This window comes from Heptranchias perlo, chromosome 31, assembly GCF_035084215.1.
Source record: "Heptranchias perlo isolate sHepPer1 chromosome 31, sHepPer1.hap1, whole genome shotgun sequence".
Classification (NCBI taxonomy): domain Eukaryota; kingdom Metazoa; phylum Chordata; class Chondrichthyes; order Hexanchiformes; family Hexanchidae; genus Heptranchias; species Heptranchias perlo.
In genome coordinates, this window is record NC_090355.1 from 4331995 (window position 1) to 4351398 (window position 19404).

At 44.3% G+C, this 19404-nt stretch overlaps 1 protein-coding gene across 2 annotated transcripts in view; it reads right to left on the bottom strand.

The window, feature by feature from the left end:
• prpf4 (pre-mRNA splicing tri-snRNP complex factor PRPF4) overlaps positions 1 to 19404 on the bottom strand; it is a 39023-nt gene that overhangs the window by 2993 nt on the left and 16626 nt on the right. For both annotated transcript variants that reach the window (XM_067969531.1, XM_067969530.1), the window contains exons 8-12: positions 16599 to 16657; positions 14926 to 15049; positions 11812 to 11901; positions 7436 to 7558; positions 1268 to 1375 (exon numbers count right to left, since the gene is read on the bottom strand). In XM_067969531.1, coding sequence (XP_067825632.1) covers positions 1268 to 1375; positions 7436 to 7558; positions 11812 to 11901; positions 14926 to 15049; positions 16599 to 16657 — 504 coding nt within the window. The remainder of the gene's footprint in view (positions 1 to 1267; positions 1376 to 7435; positions 7559 to 11811; positions 11902 to 14925; positions 15050 to 16598; positions 16658 to 19404) is intronic.

Here is a 19404-nt window from a genome sequence, read left to right on the forward strand (position 1 = left end):
AAAAAATTTGCAGGGCTACGGGGATAGGGCGGGGGAGTGGGACTAACTGGATTGGTCTTGCATAGAGCTGGCACGGACTCGATGGGCCGAATGGCCTCCTTCCGTGCTGTAACCTTTCTATGAAACCCTAAAACTGTTTCTCCATGGAGATTACACGCACCAGTGGTATGAGCAGAATTGCTTAACATTTTGCTACTATGTCCTTTCATTTTCTGTGAATTATCTGCCCTCGACCATGCTTCAGCCTAGTTTCCTTATCCACCCACCTAGTCTAATCTGGAATGTTAATATAGTTTCTGCCTCAGCCACTAACCCTGGAAATGAATTCCAGAGTCTCACAACTGCATGTGTGAAGAAATCTATCCCGCCCTCCGTTCTAAATCTCTTACATTTAATCTTGTATCTAAGGCCCCATAACCACAGTAAACAGTATGCTTCTGCCTACCATCCCATCCTTTCATCATTTTAAACACTTCTATCATACTGCCCCATAATCTGCATTATGGAAAAAAAGGCCCAATTTTTCACATCTTTCTTCATATTTGTATTCCCTCATACCCGGCAGCACGCTAGTGAATCTGTGTTGCACCCTCTCTATCCTTCCTATTGTGTGGAGCCCAATACTGCACAGTACTCTAATTAAGGAATTATGAAAGTTTTATAACCTCTTACCTCATTACCTCTTGGCTTTTACATTCTATACCTCTTGTGATGAAACCTAGAATTCCATTAGCTTTTTTTTTTAACAGCCTCATCAACCAGAGATGTTGCCTTTAATGTCCTGTGATCCCGTAGCCCCAAATCCCTCTGCTCCCCCACAGCCCCTATTCCATTCAGAGTATCATTACTGCTGTTATATTTTTACCAGGTTGAATCACCTCACAATTACTGACACTGAATTCCATCTGCCACTTTTTAGCCCATTCCCCCATCTTATCAACAACCATTTGCAGTTTCCTGTGGCCTTCTAAGGAATTAACTATATTTCTTATTTTGGTATCATCTGAAAATTTCAACACCACTCCCTCTAGGCCTATATAAAAATCGTTGATATACAGAGTGAACAGAAGTGGCCCCAGAATTGAACCCACCAAACCACTCTGGAAAAACTGCCCTTAACTCCTAATCTCTGCTTTCTCCCTTCTAACCAATTTTTAATCCAGTTTGCTACCTTCCCCCTAATTCCATGCCACTTAATCTTCTCTAGTAATCTCCCAGGTGCTACCTTGTCAAAGGCTTTCCTAAAGTCCGCGTGCACTTGGCTTACCCATTGGGAGAGAAGCTGATCCCATAGATCTCCTTCAGGTGTCCCTCCAAAAACATGATGCATCGGCCTGTCCGTAAATCCCACAGTCGCCCAAAGGCGTCCAGCCCACTGGTCAGAGGAAGAAATGCTCAGCATTAGTGACAGTAACAAGTCCCAAGATGCAGCCAACTCAGGCAAGATCAACCAAATCCCTTCCCCTCCTCAAATCAATGATTTTCCCATCACCACTCCTACTGAGGTTGGTCTTTCACCTTATTATTCTCCCGAGTCAGGACATCAGTGATGCCCCTTCCCTTCTCCTCCCTAACCTCTGGAGATGGGACCCTGATTTTGCCAATACTGGTGTAACTCACCCACCGATATCCAAGGTAGCCGCTGAGGCAGGAGTTGGTATTTGGGTCTCCCTGTTGGGAATTGAACACTTTGGTACTGCCGTTAGGCTGCCCTGATAACACCTTCATTCCCTGCATAGGTCAATCCCTTAGAGGTAGAGTAAATGTCTTTAGCAAACCATCACCAGCTCAGCATATCACGTAGCCCAAACAAGAGGTCAACACTGTTCTTACCTTCCCCACACATCACACCCACTGCTGTGGAACGACGCGAACGTGCCCCCATTCCTCACCCACATCCTACCCCCGCAGACTGGTGAACCACTGGGGCTTAAGTTCGCTGCGATACTGTAGTTTTCTTTTTAAACAGATCCTTTATTTGGATGGAATTCACCCAGGAGTGGGAGCCTACGTGGTGCAGCGAGGGGAGATGTTCCACGTAAATGAATGGAAGGTAAATCAGACAGGCTTTGTTCCAGGCGGGCGACCTTCCCTGCCCGATTTTCCGCTCTGCGCTCCACCAGGCAATCTTTAATACCCAGGCAGAATCGCCATTCTCAATTTGAGAAGGATAGCTGATGTGGGAAACGGAAATGTCTCAGTGGTACAGTTGCCGGATCTTCTGAGGTTGAATCAAGGCCGAGGCTCTTTACTTTGCCTCTTACCTGCATTATCCCTATACCTTTCGATGCTGATCAAGAGGAGCACCGTTGTAGTAGCTACTCAAAAAGCAGCACAAGTTGCTCTGTAGATAACACACAATCAGGAAAAAGATGTTCAATCTGTTCAGCTCAATCATTGTTTAGCTCCTCCTTCGACCCACACAGACGTGATCTGTTGCTGCACTGGTGCCAAGCCCTTATCCTTCTGTTCCATGGAATCTGTCTATATTAGAACCCATTACCCAGCTCAGCATTCACTGTACTCAGTCACACTCCCCTTTGTTTTGTTGGTTCCTATTTGTACAACTACACGAACAATCAAGTGGAACTGGCAATAAAGGCGTGTACAGAATCATAGAATCTTACAGCACAGAAGGAGGCCATTCAGCCCATCGCACCTGTGCTGGCTCTTTAAAAGAGCTATCCAATTAGTCCCGCTCCCCAGCTCTTTCCACATTGCCCTGCAAATTTTTCCTTTTCAAATATTTATCCAAATCCCTTTTGAAAGTTACTACTGAATCTGCTTCCATCGCCCTTTCAGCCGTGCATTCCAGATCATAACAACTCGCTGCATAAAAAAAATTTCTCCACATCTCCCCTCTAGTTCTTTTGCCAATTAACTTAAACTTGTGTCCTCTGGTTACCGACCCACCCACCAGTGGAAACAGTTTCACCATATTAACTCTATCAAAACACTTCATAATTTTGAACACCTCTATTAAATCTCCTCTTAACCTTCTCTGCTCTAAGGAGAACAATCCCAGCTTCTCCAGTCTCTCCACATAACTGAAGTCCCTCATCCCTGGTATCCTGGTAAATATCCTCTGCACCCTCTCAAAGGCTTTGACATCCTTCCTAAAGTGCTGCCCGGAATTGGACACAATACTCCAACTGAGGCCTAACCAGTGATTTATAAAGGTTTAGCATAACTTTCTTGCTTGTGTACTCTACGCCTCTATTTATAAAGCCTCCGATCCCGTATACTTTTTTTTTAAAACGGCTTTTTAAGTTGTCCTGCCATCTTCAAAGACTTGTGTATGGGCACCCTCAGGTCTCTATTCCAACTCCATCCCTTTAAAATTGTACCATTTAGTTTGTATTGCCTCTCCTCATTCTTCCTTCCAAAATGAATCACTTCACACATCTCTGCATTAAATTTAATCTGCCATGTGTCTGCCCATTTCACCAGCCTGTCTATGTCTTCCTTAAGTCTGCTACTGTCCTCTTCCCTGTTTACTACACTGGTTCACTAGTGTCCTTTAGAAAAGGAATCCTGCCAGCTTTATCTGGTCTGGGCCTATACGTGACTCCAATCCCACTCCAACGTGGTTGACTCTTTACAGCCCTCTGAAGTGGCCCAGCACATCGCTGTGCATCAAAGCGCTACCAGCGGTTTAAGAAAGCAGCCCACCACCACCGTCTCAAGCGATGAAGGACGGGCAATAAATGCCAGTCTTGCCAGCGACGCCCACATCCCGAGAAAGTTCGATTGCCCACCCGAGACACAGGTGCCCTCGTTCTTTGAGCATAGTTTGACCTTCACACAGGAATGAATGTACTTTATCCAAACAGGGAACCTACCCCACCCTTGCTCCATGTTAAATTTGCATTCTGAACCACACGAGACATCATCTAGGTGGAGTGGACACAAGAAGGAAATTAAACACACAGTAGAACCAAGGGGCAGATAAAGGGAGCTTTGTATGTGGAGGCTGAAATGCATTCAGTGAATGAAGAAAACCACAAAGGCAGATAATTTCCTAACACTGCTCCTCATTCAACTGCTGCATACAAATGCATCGTCCCAAATTAGTACAGAAAACGCAGAGAAACTTATTCATGGGTTTAAAATTGAGCCCAGTTTGGAGTGCCACAATACTTGACAAAAATGCAAAGTGGTCAAATTTGCAGACGATACCAAACGGGAAGGGCAGGTAATCTGAATAGACAGCTCAGAAAACCCCAGAATGAGCTGGATAATATCCGTAATTGGGCAGAAAAATGGCAGATAAAATTTAATGCAGACAGGAAGAAAAATAAACAGCACTCATAATCCAGGAAAGGATGAAGGCAAAAGAGACCCAGGAGCCTTATAAGACTCGACGCTCAGCTTGTCCAAGTGATGCAGAGCAGCAATTAAAAAAAAACAATAGGAAGTTAAACTACACGAACAAAAGAGTAGGACACAAGTCAGAGGAAGTCACAATCAAACCGTACACAGCTCTGGTCAGTGCGCACCTTGAGTACTGCATTCAGTTACTGTCACCAAGACACAAGAGAGATATTCAAGCAGCGGAGGCAGTGCAGGGAAGAGCCATGAGGCTGATCCCTGGTGTCAAAGGTCTGAGTTATAAGGAAAGACTGGAGAATCTTGGGGCTTTCATCCTGGAAAGGAGGCGTCCGAGGGGTGATCTTACAAGGGTGTAGAAGGTAGCTCAGGGGATGGAAAAGGTGAATCCAGAACATTACTATAAATTAAATTGCAAGCAAATGACAACGGGACACAGGTTCAAGCAGGTAAAAGATAAATTTAGGACAGTCAGGAATGTCTTCTTCATGCAAAGAATGAACATCATATGGAATAGACTTCCAGGAAGAGTAGTGGAGCTGAAAACCCTGGAATCTTTTAAGAAACTGATATGGGGAGTCTTTAGGATCGTTCTTGATTGATGAATTAAGACATGTGGAATGACCTCCCTCATCGTAACTATCTTGTGAACTGGAATGATCATAAAATGCCACTTTATGACATTAGTTGGATGAGGCCATCTTACCCCTGGAGATCCAACTCATCCTGACCTCCCCTTTAGGGGTGTTCCTTGGAATACCCACAACTGGTACCTGACTCTTTCTCTGACCCGGAGGCATTCTTCGAAAAAACTGAAACTTGGGGTCTTTACATGATGGAGCCAGCGACATCACCCTAACCTCATCTCTTTCAGCACGTTCACTGGACCCTGCTTCCGAGCTTGGAACAAACCCAGCCATGCTGGGGGCTTACGTGACGTTGAAAGACACATTGCCATAAGACATGCAGATGCTGAAACCATTTCCAGTGTCAACCAAAGTCACAAACAAATCAAGCAGACAGGACGTTGAGTGAAATGCTTTACCAACCTACCAAACTGGTGCAGCACATGAAGGCAGTGTTCAGACTCAAAGTCAGCACTGGTGACATTGTAGAGATACATAAGGAGAAAAAATGCTGGAAATACACAACAGGCCCGTCAGCAACGGCAGAAAGAAAATACAGAGTAACGTTTTGGATGTAGATGGAGAGGTTCATGAAAGCTCGACCCTCAGAACGTTAATCTATTGTTTTCCTCTCTAAAGACACTGACCAACCCGCTGTGTATGCCCAATATCTTCTATTTTTATTACTCGTGCCTTTAATATTGGAAACAAGATACTGAAACTTAAAATCTCAAACTTTTAGATTAATCCACATAAAGTCGTGCAAAGAACCGACTCAAAGAGTGAAGATGAACTTGTTGCCATGTGGAAACTGAGGTAAGGTGATCAGGTGTGGGTCACAATGAGATTCTTACAAACTCTGCTTATAGAATGAACCGTCTGACTAATACAGCTCCTGGGCGGTGCCAATGTTTTTCAGAGGGACAGTTCTCAACTGAATTCCCTGTCTTTCCCTTCCACATCTGCAAGGGAAATAGTCTCTTGCACATGGAGGTTGAATGAATGAATGAACGAGGGAAAACCTGGGCTTTATTGCAGTAAAATGTTATTAATGCACAAAGGATGCCTGCAGTTAACAGCAATTAATACAATAATCGTAGACAGGAGATTATTTTGGATTTTCAGTTTTCTACTAACTTCAGGGGGATAATTCCTACATAGAATCATAGAAAACTTACAGCACAGAAGGAGGCCATTCGGCCCATTGTGTCCGCGCCAGCTGAAAATGAGCCACCCAGCCTAATCCCACTTTCCAGCACTTGGTCCGTAGCCTTATAGGTTACGGCACTTCAGGTGCACATCCAGGTGATTTTTTTAAATGAGTTGAGGGTTTCTGCCTCTATCACCCTTTTAGGCAGCAAGTTTACCCACCACCCTCTGGGTAAAAAAATTTTCCTTAGCTCCCATCTAATCCTTCTATCAATTACTTTAAATCTATGCCCCATGGTCATTGAACCTCTGCTAAGGGAAATAGGTCCTCCCTATCCATCTAGGCCCCTCATAATTTTACACACCTCAATTAAATCTCCCCTCAGCCTCTTCTGTTCCAAAGAGAACAACCCAACCTATAATCTATAATCTCTCCTCATAGCTAAAATTCTCCAGTCCTGGCAACATCCTCATAAATCTCCTCTGTACCCTCTCTAGTGCAATTACATCCTCCCTGTAATGTGGTGACCAGAACTGTGCGCAGTACTCAAGCTGTGGCCTAACCAGTGTTTTATACAGTTCTAGCATAACCTCCCTGTTCTTATATTCTATGCCTCGGTTAATAAAGGAAAGTATTTCATTTCCCTGTCCTGCCAGCTTCCGGGATCTGTGGACATGCACTCCAAGGTCCCTCACTTCCTCTACACTTTTCAGTATCCTCCCATTTATTGTGTATTCCCTTGCCATGTTTGCCCTCCCCGAACGCATTACCTCAAACTTCTCCGGATTGAATTCCATTTGCCACTTTTCTGCCCACCTGACCAGTCCACTGATATCTTCCTGCAGTCTACAGCTTTCCTCCTCACTATCAACCACAAGGCCAATTTTTGTATCATCTGCAAACTTCTTAATCATGCCCCCTACATTTAAGTCCAAATCATTAATATATATCACAAAAAGCAAGGGACCTGGTATTCATCTTTGCGGAACCCCACTGGAAACAGCCTTCCAGTCACAAAAACACCCGTCAACCATTACCCTTTGTTTCCTGCCACTGAGCCAATTTTGGATCCAATTTGCCACTTTCCCTTGGATCCCATGGGCTTTTACTTTTTTGACCAGTCTGCCATGTGGGGCCTTGTCAAAAGCCTTGCTAAAATCCATGTAGACTACATCAAACGTGCTACCCTCATCGACCCTCCTTGTTACCTCCTCAAAAAATTCAATCAAGTTAGTCAGATACGACCTTCCCTTAACAAATCCATGCTGACTGTCCTTGATTACTCCGTGCCTTTCTAAGTGACATGTACATAGAATGTGTCCAGACTCACCCAGTTCCCACCAGCGAGCCATCACGGTGGAAGGCAATGTCGTAGACACCCTTGCTGTGTCCTTCCTGGTGCAGGATTTCCTCCTGAGCTTCCAGATCCCACAGTCGCCAGGAGTGGTCATAGCTAAAGAGCAGAAACAGCAATCAAAATTCTGTCACCATAGAAACTACATCTTACCTGTAACCATGTTACCATAGAAACATCTTTACCTGTAACCACCTGTTACCATGGAATTGACATCTTACCTGCAACCAACTGTCACCATAGAAACTACATCTTACCCGCGTCCATCATGGAATAAGGAAACAGTCATGTAGCATGGCAGAGTGTGCACATTACGAATGAGTGTGCGAGAGAGAGCAAGAGATACAGCCGAGAGTGCACACTGACAAAGAGGGGAGATGAGGGAACACTAACATAAGAGCATGTGTGCCACTGCAGAGTGTACACACTACCAGTGAGTAAGTGCATGAGACACACTAGTGTGTACAAACCATCAATGAGTGTGCGAAACAAAACGGTGAGAATAGAGCAGCCCGGGGATGTACAGGAACACCATGTGGCACAGTGTGTTTCCAACCCAACCAGGAAGGAAACCATGATGGATCTTGTTCTGGGGAATGAAGTGGGGCAAGTGGAGCATGTTTCAGTGGGGGAGCATTTGAGGAACAGTGATCATAATATCACTAGGTTTAGAATAGGTATGGAAAAGGACAAGGAACAATCAAATGTGAAAATGCTTAACTGGAGGAGGGCAAATTTCAGCGAGTTAAAAGAGATCTTGCCCATGGGATTGGAATCAAAAATTGGTAAGCAAAACAGTAATTGAACTTTGGGAGGTCTTCAAGGAGGAGCTGGTTTGGGTACAGAGTAGACACATCCCTACGAGGGGGAAAGAAACATAAGAAATAGGAGCAGGAGTAGGCTATACAGCTCCTCGGACCTGCTCCGCCATTCAATCAGATCATGGCTGATCTTCTACCTCAACTCCATTTTCCCGCCCGATCCCCATATCCCTTGATTACCCTAGAGTCCAAAAATCTATTGATCTCAATCTTGAATATATTCAACTGCTGAGCATCCACAGCCCTCTCGGGTAGAGAATTCCAAAGATTCACAATCCTCTGAGTAAAGAAATTTTTCCTCATCTCGATCCTAAATGGCCGACCTCTTATCTTGAAACTATGATCCTTAATTCTAGACTCTCGAGCCAGGGGAAACAGCCTCTCTCCATCTACCCTGTCAAGCCCTCTAAGAATTTTATACGATTCAATGAGATCACCTCTCATTCTTCGAAACTCCAGAGAATATAGGCCCATTCTACTCAATCTCTCCTCAGCCCAGGAATCAATCTAGTGAACCTTCGTTGCACCCCCTCTAAGGCAAGTACATCCTTTCTTGCAAGAAGGTTAACATACCATTTGCTTTCCTAATTGCTTGCTGTACCTGCATGTTAATTTTCTGTGATTCGCGTACAAGGACACCCAAATCCCTCCACTACCAACCTTTCTTAGTCTCTCACCTTTTAAAAAATATTGTGCTTTTCTATTCTTCCTACCAAAGTGGATAATTTCACATTTCTCCACATTATACTCCATCTGCCACCTTCTTGCCCAATCACATAACCTGTCTATATCCCTTTGCAGCCTCCTCACAGCTTGTTTTTCCACCTAGCTTTGTATCATCAGCAAACTTGGATACATTACACTCGGTCCTCTCATCTAAGTCATTGATAAAGATTGTAAACAGCTGAGGCCCAAACACTGGTCCTTGCGGTACCCCACTAGTTGCAACCTGCCAACCAAAAAATGACCCCTTTATTCCTACTTTCTGTTTTCTGTCCATTAACCAATCCTCAATCCATGCTAATATATTACCCCCAATCTCATGAGTCCTAATCTTGTATAACACCTTATTGAATGCCTTTTGAAAATCCAAATATACCACACCTACTGGTTCCCCTTTATCTTCCCTGCACCCTCAAAAAATTCAAATAGATTTGTCAAACACGATTTCCCTTTCATAAAACCTTGTCAACCCTGCCTAACCATATTATGATTTTCTAAGTGCCCTGTTGCTACGTCCTTAATAATAGATTCTAGCATTTTCTCTACTACTGATGTCAGGCTAACTGGCCTATAGTTCCCTTTTTTCTCTCTCCCTCCTTTCTTGAATAGCAGGGTTACATTTGCTACCTTCTAATCCACCGTTCTGGAGCATCCAAAGCTAGGGCACCCTGGATGACTAAAAATGGAACAGCAAAAGGAGGATGATGACAAATTTAAGGTTCATAATATTGTAGAGAACCAGGCTGAATACAGAAAGTACAGAGATCTTAAAAAAGGGAATAAAAGAGGCAAAGAGGGAGTATGAGAATAGTTTAGTGGCTAACATAAAAGTTCTTTATAAACATATAAATAGTAAAAGGGTAGTCAAAGGAAGCGTGGGACCGATTAGGGACAAAAAAGGAAATCTTTGTGAAGGCAGAGGGCATGGCTGAGGCACTAAATGAATACTTCGCATCCGTCTTCTCTAGAGAAGAGGATGCTGCCATTGTAGTAGTAAAGGAGGAGGTTGAAAATAGATAAAGAGGAGGTACTTTAAAAATTGGCAGTACTCAAAGTAGAAAAGTCACCCAGTCCAGGTGGGATGCATCCTAGGTTACTGAGGGAAGTAAGGTCGGAAATCTGGCCACGATCTTCCAATCCTCCTTAGATATGGGGATGGTGCCAGAGGACTGGAGGATTGCAAATGTTACACCTCTGATCAAAAAAGGGGCAAAGGATAAACATGGCAATTACAGGCCAATCAGCAGTGGTGGGGAAACTTTTAGAGACAATAATCCGGGACAAAATAAATTGGCACTTGGAAAAGTATGGGCTAATAAATGAAAGTCAGCACGGATTCGTTAAAGGAAAATCGTGTTTGATTTGAGTTTGATTTGATTTGAGTTCTTTGATGAGGTAACGGAGAGGGTTGATGAGGACAGTGTGGTTGATGTTGTGTATATGAACTTTCAAAAGGCATTTGATAAAGTACCACATAATAGGCTTGTTAACAAAATTAAAGCCCATGGGATTAAAGGGACAGTGGCAGTGTGGATACAAAATTGGCTAAGAGACAGAAAACAGAGAGTAATGGTGAACAGTTGTTTTTCAGATTGGAGGGAAGTTTGCAGTGGTATTCCCCAGGGGTCAGTATTAGGACCACTGCTCTTTTTGATATATATTAATGACCTGGACTTGGGTATAGAGGGTATAATTTCAAAGTTTGCAGATGACACAAAATTCAGAAATGTAGTAAACAACGTGAAGGATAGTACAGACTTCAGGAGGTCATTGACAGACTAGTGAAATGGGCAGATACGTGGCAGATGAAATTTAGCACAGAAAAGTGTGAAGTGATGCATTTTGGTAGGAAGAATGAGGAGAGGCAATATAAACTAAATGGGACAATTTTAAAGGGTGTGGAGGAACAGAGAGACCTGGGGGTGCACATACACAAATCTTTGAAGGTGGCAAGACAAGTTGAGAAGGATGTTAAAAAAGCATATGGGATCCTGGGCTTTATTAATAGAGGCATAGAGTACAAAAGCAACAAAATTATGCTAAGTCTACATAAAACACTGGTTATGGCCTCATCTGGAGTACTGTGTTCATTTCTGGGCACCACACTTTAGGAAGGGTGCAGAAGAGATTTACCAGAATGGTGCCAGGGATGCAGGACTTCTGTTGTGTGGAAAGACTGGAGAAGCTGGGATTGTTCTCCATAGAGTAATCGAGGATAAGGGAAGATTTAATAGAGGTGTTCAAAATCATAAAGGGTTTTGACAGAGTAAATAAGGAGAAACCATTTCCAGTGGCAGAAGTGTAATGGTGAACAGTTGTTTTTCAGATTGGAGGGAAGTTTGCAGTGGTATTCCCCAGGGGTCAGTAACCAGAGGACACAGATTTAAGGTGATTGGCAAAAGAGCCAGAGGCGACATGAGGTAACATTTTTTTATGCAGCAAGTTGTTATGATCTGGAATGCACTGTCTAAAAGGTGGTGGTAGTAGATTCAATAGTGACTTTCAAAACGGAATTGGATAAATACTTGAAGGGAAAAAATTTACAGGAAAATGGGGAAAGAGCAGGGGAATGGGACTAATTGGATAGCTCTTTCAAAGAGCCAGCACAGGCATGATAGGCCAAATGGCCTCCTCCTGTGCTGTACCTACTACGATACTATGAAGTGACAGCAAAGTCAAATCCCGTGTATTTGAATTCCAGCAGCCACAGCAGATCATGGAACACAAACAACTTCCAGCTCTTTTTTAATTATTCAATTTAATGCAACATTTACACTTACTGTAACATTTATGTTTGCTGTTACTTACCATGTGGTGCCCAGAAATCTGCCTGACGGATGCCAGGCCACTCGAGCGACGCGCATTGTGTGCCCTTCAATATCGGCTATTGGCTCATCACTGCAAAAGATCAATGCATTGACAGCTGAGACATGTGGGATTACAGCATCATGTGGGCTACGTGCTTTAAATAAAAACTTGCATTTATACAGCACCTCTCTCAACCTCAGGATATCCCAAAGCGCTTTACAGCCAATGAAGTACTTTTGAAGTGTAGTCACTGTTGCAGCAGCCATTTGTGCACAGCAAGGTCCCACAAATAGCAATGAAATAACTAACCAGATAATCTGTTGAGGGATAAATATTGGCCCAGGTCACCGAGGAGAACTCCCCTGCTCTTCTGCGAAATAATGCCATGGGATCTTTTATGTCCACCTGAAAGGGCACCTCTGACCGACAGTGCAGCACCCTCTCAGTACTGTACTGGAGTGTCAGCGTAGATTATGTGAGCAAGTCTCTGGAGTGGAGCTTGAACCCACAATCTTCTGACTCAGAGGCGAGAGTGCTACCAACTGAGCTATGACCGACACTTGGGTCAGTGGTGGCACTGAGGCATTGCATGCTTTGTGTAAGCAGATCGACTGGCTCGGGACTCGAAATCCTCAACAAAGTCCTGCATTCCACCCCAGCTGGAAACCAACACATTAAAACGTAGTGGGTAGCTATAGACGCCGATTGCTGTGGTCGCAATGGCAGGCTTGAAAGTGAAGTATTACCCAGGTCTGATAGTGCACTGTATCATTTATAAATCAGATCATTTACAATAATTGACCCACGGCCTGACAGTTTCCCATGCATGTCTTTATAGAGTACAAATTCACCGGCCCCATTCTTTACCACTTCATAGTGCCCTCATTCCAGTCTGATGCTGGGTTAATGTTGCATGGTGTGCTGAACCTGTCAAAGGAAACACTAACAAGTGGTTCACATCTCACAGCTTTACAGCACGGCCCTCAGTTGCTTTTACCAATTTAACAAATGATTGTATACAATCATCAAACAAAGCGGAGCCCAAGTGACTGTGGAAATGAGACGCCCACAGTGAGGACTCGAGAAGTTATCCCTTCCTAAACAGTGTGTCTTTCCGGATTTGCACAATAATTTGTAGGAAAGCTGGCCTTCCAAACCACACTAAACATTCTGTTTCACAAAGAGTTCATTCTCCAGTTCTGCAAAAACAAACTCAGGCAGGGGACCTGTGCGTCCTGGCGTTACCAGAAGGCCAATGGAGATGGTGTCTGGTCTGAACAAGACCTCTCGGGTTTATGGACTAGGCAATTCATAATGTGCAATGGGTCTTGCAACAAAATGACTAACGACTGGGGAGTACTTAGAACCAGTTGGGGTCAGAACCTCAGCGTCCTGATCATGAACAGAGAACCAGCAAAGCAGCACCTGACCCAGCTGATATCAGGTGATCATATTTTCTGACACCGTGGAAAGATTCCATGTGACAAGAGTTAACCTTCCAGATCTTGTCACCAATATTTTGGTCCCATTAGCAGGCTTAACCTAGAGAAAATTAGTATAAAGCCATACGTTTTCCCCAACCCTGATTTGAAAAGAGAAAAAGAGAAAGTTTCCAAGAAGATTCAGATGTTTTTAAGCGAGTGTTAGGAACCTTTCTGGAAAGGACGCATTGTTAAGTTGAAAGATGAAGAAATGGTAAGAGTTTGATCGAATCGAAGTCAAAACCTTAAAGTGCGTCGCAAGTGTTAGTTGATAGCTTAAGTCTCTGAACCCAGAGAGAGTAAAGTATCACAATGGAATAGAGAGATCGTGTACTTGCAAACTTAGTTAAACTAGGACGAGAGGACAGCAACTGATGGAGATAACGAGCACGGAGAGCGGCTTGCAACAGACACTCCCGGGTGGGGGGAGTGTCCCAGAGGGGGGTGCCAAGTGTCCCAGATATGAAGGGGGGTGGGGGGGGAGCATCCCAGGTGGCCTGGGAGGGACGGGGAGGACTGCCCAATGCAAGTAGCCAGCTGACTGAAAAGAAAAGGGCTGTACGTTTTATGTTCATTATTTCACAGGAATAGCCAAATTCTGGAACCGTGTCAGTGTCATGTTAAATGCTTGCTAAGCCACACTGCAATGTTTGGCACTGAACATAGCTCTAATACTGCCATTAAGCAAGATTCAGGTAAGGCTGAGACACTGCATTGCATTTTAGTTCTGATGATCTAGACTTGGTCGATTAGTAATACAGGATGAAGCAATTCTAAACGTCTAACCTAGTGATGGTATTAGTTGTGTTATCAAAGATACTGTTAAATAAGAACAAACTTACATTTATAAAATAAAGTAGAATTAGTGAATGCAGCTTTGTGTCTGACTTTATCTCTTATGACAGACAAGCAGGAGACTCACACTCACTGTTGTACTGAGTTCCTGTTGTGTTTGGTTTGTGTAACAAGGGGCAGTGTTAGAACTGTGCTATTGCACGGGGCCCCAATCGGATCCAGTGATAAGTTTAGAGATTGAGGTAAACCAATCTATTTTTATATTACCCGTTGCAAACATGCCTATGCACGATCGTACATGTGCAGATTTGACACCAGATTAAGTCGGTAGTGTTTAGTATTGTTGTCCAGTAAAATGTAGAATGCCCAAACCGAAACTTTGCAAGGCAAACTCCACCCCTGTGTGTAACTGGTAATATCATTCAAACATTTAAATATTAAGTGAATCGATTGAATGATGAGTCAAGCTTGGCACTGGACGTGGATGGGAAATTCCCATCCAGTTCTCGGATATGAAAATTCAGTAAAAAGGAAGATTCATCTGATTAATATGATCACATGGTTTTACAGGTTTAGCTTTTTAAAAATTGAACAGTCCTGAAGATCATCCTCTTCAAATACTTCAATATAAAGTTTTGCTTATTTAGTACTACAACAGAGCCTTTGGAATGGAATGTTACATCATTCAGTAATTCAGGAACAAGATGCCTTGGGGGAGGAAATCAACTTTGTACTTCAAATGGTTGCTTCAAAACCCATCACATACGCCACAGATCCCTTTTCTCCTCCCCACGATTCTAAATGCACGTTCCTCCCCTGCCCTGTAATCTTCACAAACCTTTCCAGGTTCCAGAGCTTCACCGAGCCGTCAGCTGCACATGACGCCATGTTGCAGTCCTTCTCATCGAGCGAGATGGTGGCCTGGGGATGAAATACAATGGCGCCCACGTTTGTGCTGTGACCTGGCAAGACAGAAATCCCAGTCAGCAATCTCCTTATCCCCAGACGTCACGACACCCCTGAGCCAGCCCCCTCTGGTTAGAGGCCAGCTCGGTGTCCCTGGACCTAGCCCAGCTCTGTTCGAAGTCCAGTTCCCAGCTCGCCAGACCACGCCCAGCTCTGTTTAGTTACAGTAGAGCTTACGGGGTCCCCGGGCCTGACCCAGCTCTATTCAAAGCCCAGTTAACTGCGTCCTCGGGCCTGGCCCTGCTCAATTCAAAGCCCAGCAAACAGTATCCCTGGGAATGGCCCATCTCAGAGGGCAAGAAATTATAACGCTAAATAGGTCTGATAGCTTGTTGGGTAAATGTACTAGCCATACTTTCCACTCCTATCACACAGCAACCTTAGCTGGGAAGTGCATCTGTGAAAGCCCTGGCTGCGGACAGAATCTGAACTCTGATTAAGTGATGCCCTCCACAGCCAAACAGCCCATAAAACTTACTTGCCATACTAACACGTGAAGTGCGGCCACTTGGACGAGGTAGAGGAGGGCCAACGTGGCCCACACAGTCAGTGACGTCAAGAAAAGAAGAAAAGGGAAATAGGTTGATGAGCAAAAAAACTGAGTACTGATTACAGCAGTTATGTCATGGTGGGTGGGGAAGTACTGTGGGGTTACATAAATAACCTGGGTTCAGAAACTCAATGCAAAGTGGTCAAATTTACAAATGATGCCAAACTAAGAGGGGCTGTGGAATTGGAAGAGGCAGCTTAGAAATTGCAGAAAGTGATATATTTAGGCAGAAAAATAGCAAATGAAATTTAAATGCAGACACAAGTGTACAGCATTGCACACAGAAAAGAAGAGTAGGCAACACACGAACTCCGTGAATTGGGTCTGAAGTAGCTAAAGATGAAGCTGAAAGAGACCCGGGAGATTTAGTAGACTCAACGCTCGGCATGTCCAACTGATGCAAAAAAAACTAATAGTATGTTAAACTACACGGCCAAAACAGTAGAGTACAAGTCAGAGGAAGTCATGTTCAAACTGTACAGAGCTCTGCTCAGTCCTCACCTCGAGTACTGCAGTCCGTTCTGGTCACCGAGACACTAAGAAGACATGTGAGCACTGGAGACAGGGCAGAGAAGAGCAAAGATCCCCAGGGTCAACGGTATGAGTTATCAGGAAAGATTGGCGAAACATGGGCTTTTCAACTTGGAAAGGAGGTGTCCAAGAGGTGATCTTATAGAGATGGACAAGATAGACAAGGGACAGGCAAAAGTAAAACCAGAAAGTTATTTTAAATTGAATTGTAAGAGCAGAATAAGGGGACACAGGTTCAAAGGAGTAAAAGGTAAATTTAGGATTGATGACAGTAAATTCTTCTTCACTCAGAGTGATCAACATGGACTCCGGGAAAGAGTAGTGGAGCTGAAAACTCTGGAATCACCTCGGAAAAATTGGATGCTACAATGCGGGATTTTAGAATCTTTCTAAGATTGGCCAACTGACCTTCCTCACCCGTAACTATCTTGTGGAACACAAATTGTGGTGTGGGAGTGGCTTACCTCTCAGTGTACGGATGAGGCTGCAGTCAGGAACACCCCAAAGCTTACAGAGCCCGCTCCTGTAGACAAATGAGACAGGTACAAACTGCTATCAGTACAACTTAACAAAACATGGCAGGAAATCCAAGGAACGCACGAGCACTCACAAATCCTTTTATACATACTGGTCGATCGCCCCTGGCATGGCACACAGGGATTCAGGACCAGGAGTGCAGTCTTTCAGTGAGGTGGGTTTGGGGTGGGGAGGAGTTGTTAAGGTACACTCAGGCCCATTTTGAAGTCAGACATTCCGTCTTTTTTTATGTAATACTCTTTATATATTATTCTTAGTAAATAGCAAAACGTACAGCATGTTGGGAAGCAGAGCTGGTTGGAGCAAAGGAGTTCCTCTGCAGTAGATTGAGGAACTGGGAGGTGCAAAACTGAGGCACCACAGCACCACTGCTGGCAGGAGGCTGTAACTACAGTGTGACACGTTTACATAGGTGGTTTTCATTATAAATGTGTGCAACCCTGAGATATTTAATATGCGAGTCGATCCCCATGGTATTGCACATGGGTAGTCCAAACAAAATGCAGCGTTAGAGGGTTGGTGGGGAGGGTTATAATTGGACCAAAGCAGGGGGAGAAGGCAGAGGGGAGTGGAAGGGAAAAGAACTGAGAGGGAGAGGAGGAGGTTGGGAGAAGGGAGGGTAAGAGCATGAGGAAGGCAGCATTGGAGGGGGAGGGGTAGGAGTGAGACAGATCAGGGAGATGGGGAAAGCAAAGGCAGGAAAACTACTTCAACAGAAGGGGATAAAGAGGATGCAGAATTATCTCAAGTCTTGGAGACATTTTCACCGCGAGAGCGACAGAGTCAGCTGGGAGGTTGGGGGGAGTAGCAAACACTTTCAGTGCGAGGTAGGTGACAGATGAAGCCACACCGAGCAGGGCAGAGGGGAGCTGGAGCTGGCAAAGACCTCCAGGCCATGTGAAGACTGGGTCAATATTCAGAGTGAAGTGTTCCATCGATGGACCTGGGGATTGGAGCCGGTAAGCCGGACAGGCATTTTTAAACAGGGGAACCGGATTTTTATCTCAGTTTTTGGGGGGGATCTTTCCTCCCACCACCACCCCACCCCTCCAACTCTGAGCTCGGATTTTTGTGTCGGGGAGAGGGGGCTAATGTTTCCTCCAGTGAAGCTGGATTTTCATCTATGCTCCATTTGCCACTGTGGTCAGGCTGTAGTTACAGCATTACAAGTTTCTATAGGTAGTTTCCAGTATAAATGTGGGCGTAGGAATTTACAATGCGCAAAGTTGGCAGGCGCATGTGCAAATGCAAGCTTATTAACATATTACAGATAGACAGAGCTGCAACTTACTGCCACCCCTCTCTGGTGTACTGTAATAATGTCACAAAGGTGATGACTGTCCAAGCAAATGGAAAGACATTAGAATTCTACCAACTCTAAGGAACACAAGCTCAATTTTTTTTTAATCGTTTTAAGAAGGTAAATCTCCCTCTCTTTCCATTCCTCACGACCAATGAGGGGGCAAGCTGGCAAAATTTTCTCCAGACTCTGCCGACACCACCCTCCTCGTTGGGGAGGCAGCTTAAGCGGACACAGAGTGTACCTCTCGGCGGAAAGGTCAAAGGAGAAGACTCATCTCTCCACAGGGAAATAAACTCAGAGTGTGTCACTCTAAGCTGCCTCCCACACTAGTATGCTAATACCATAAAGCATCCATGTCGGAACCCATAGAAATCAGCATACTACAAGTCGGTGCAACACACTGCTATGTCCTGAAGGGTGGGCAGGCATCAATACACCAGGTAGCCACCCAACAACTACAGTCACTAACTCCACCTCTAACAGTGGGTTTAAACTATGTGATAAGAGAGTCTGATGTAAAACCACAAAGAAGTCAGTAGGCACTTTTATGTTGAGAGACGTGTAGTTCTCTCACGAATATATAACTGGAGATCTCCAGGGACCCACATTTTCATGGGTCTTGCAAACTGCTGTTGGTCCCAACTTACCTTCTGATGGCACCATTATGCAAAAAAGATTCACAAGGTTGATACCAGAACTGAGAGGATATACTTATCAGGAAAAACTAAACAGGCTGGGGCTTTTTTCTCTAGAAAAGAGAAGGCTGAGGGGTGACCTGATAGAGGTTTTTAAGATAATGAAAGGGAGAAGATATTTCCACTTGTGGTGCAGTCCAAAACTAAGAGGTCATAAATATAAGATAGTCACTAATCCAATAGGGAATTCAGGAGAAACTTTAGAGAAGCTGGGGTTGTTCTCCTTGGAACAGAGAAGGTTGAGAGGAGATTTGATAGAGGTATTCAAAATCATGAAGGGTCCAGACAGAATAGATAGAGAGAAACTGTTCCCATTAGCAGAACGTTCAAGAACTAGAGATAGATAGATTTACGGTGATTGGCAAAAGAACCAAAGATGACATGAGGAAAAACTTTTTTTTTAAAACACAGCGAGTGGTTAGGATCTGGAATGCACTGCCTGAGGGGGTGGTGGATTCAATCAGGCTTTCAAAAGGAAACTGAATAAGTACTTGAAAGGAAAAAATTTGCAGGGCTACGGGAAGAGGGCGGGGGAGTGGGACTAGCTGGATTGCTCTTGCATGGAGCCGGCACAGACTCAATTGGCCGAATGGCCTCCTTCTGTGCTTTAACTTTTCTATGATTCTACCTCAGTGTGTCCCAAAACCCTTTACAGTCAATTAAGTACTTCTGAAGTGTAATCATTGTTGTAATGTAGGAAACACGGCAGCCAATTTGCGCACAGCAAGGTCCCAC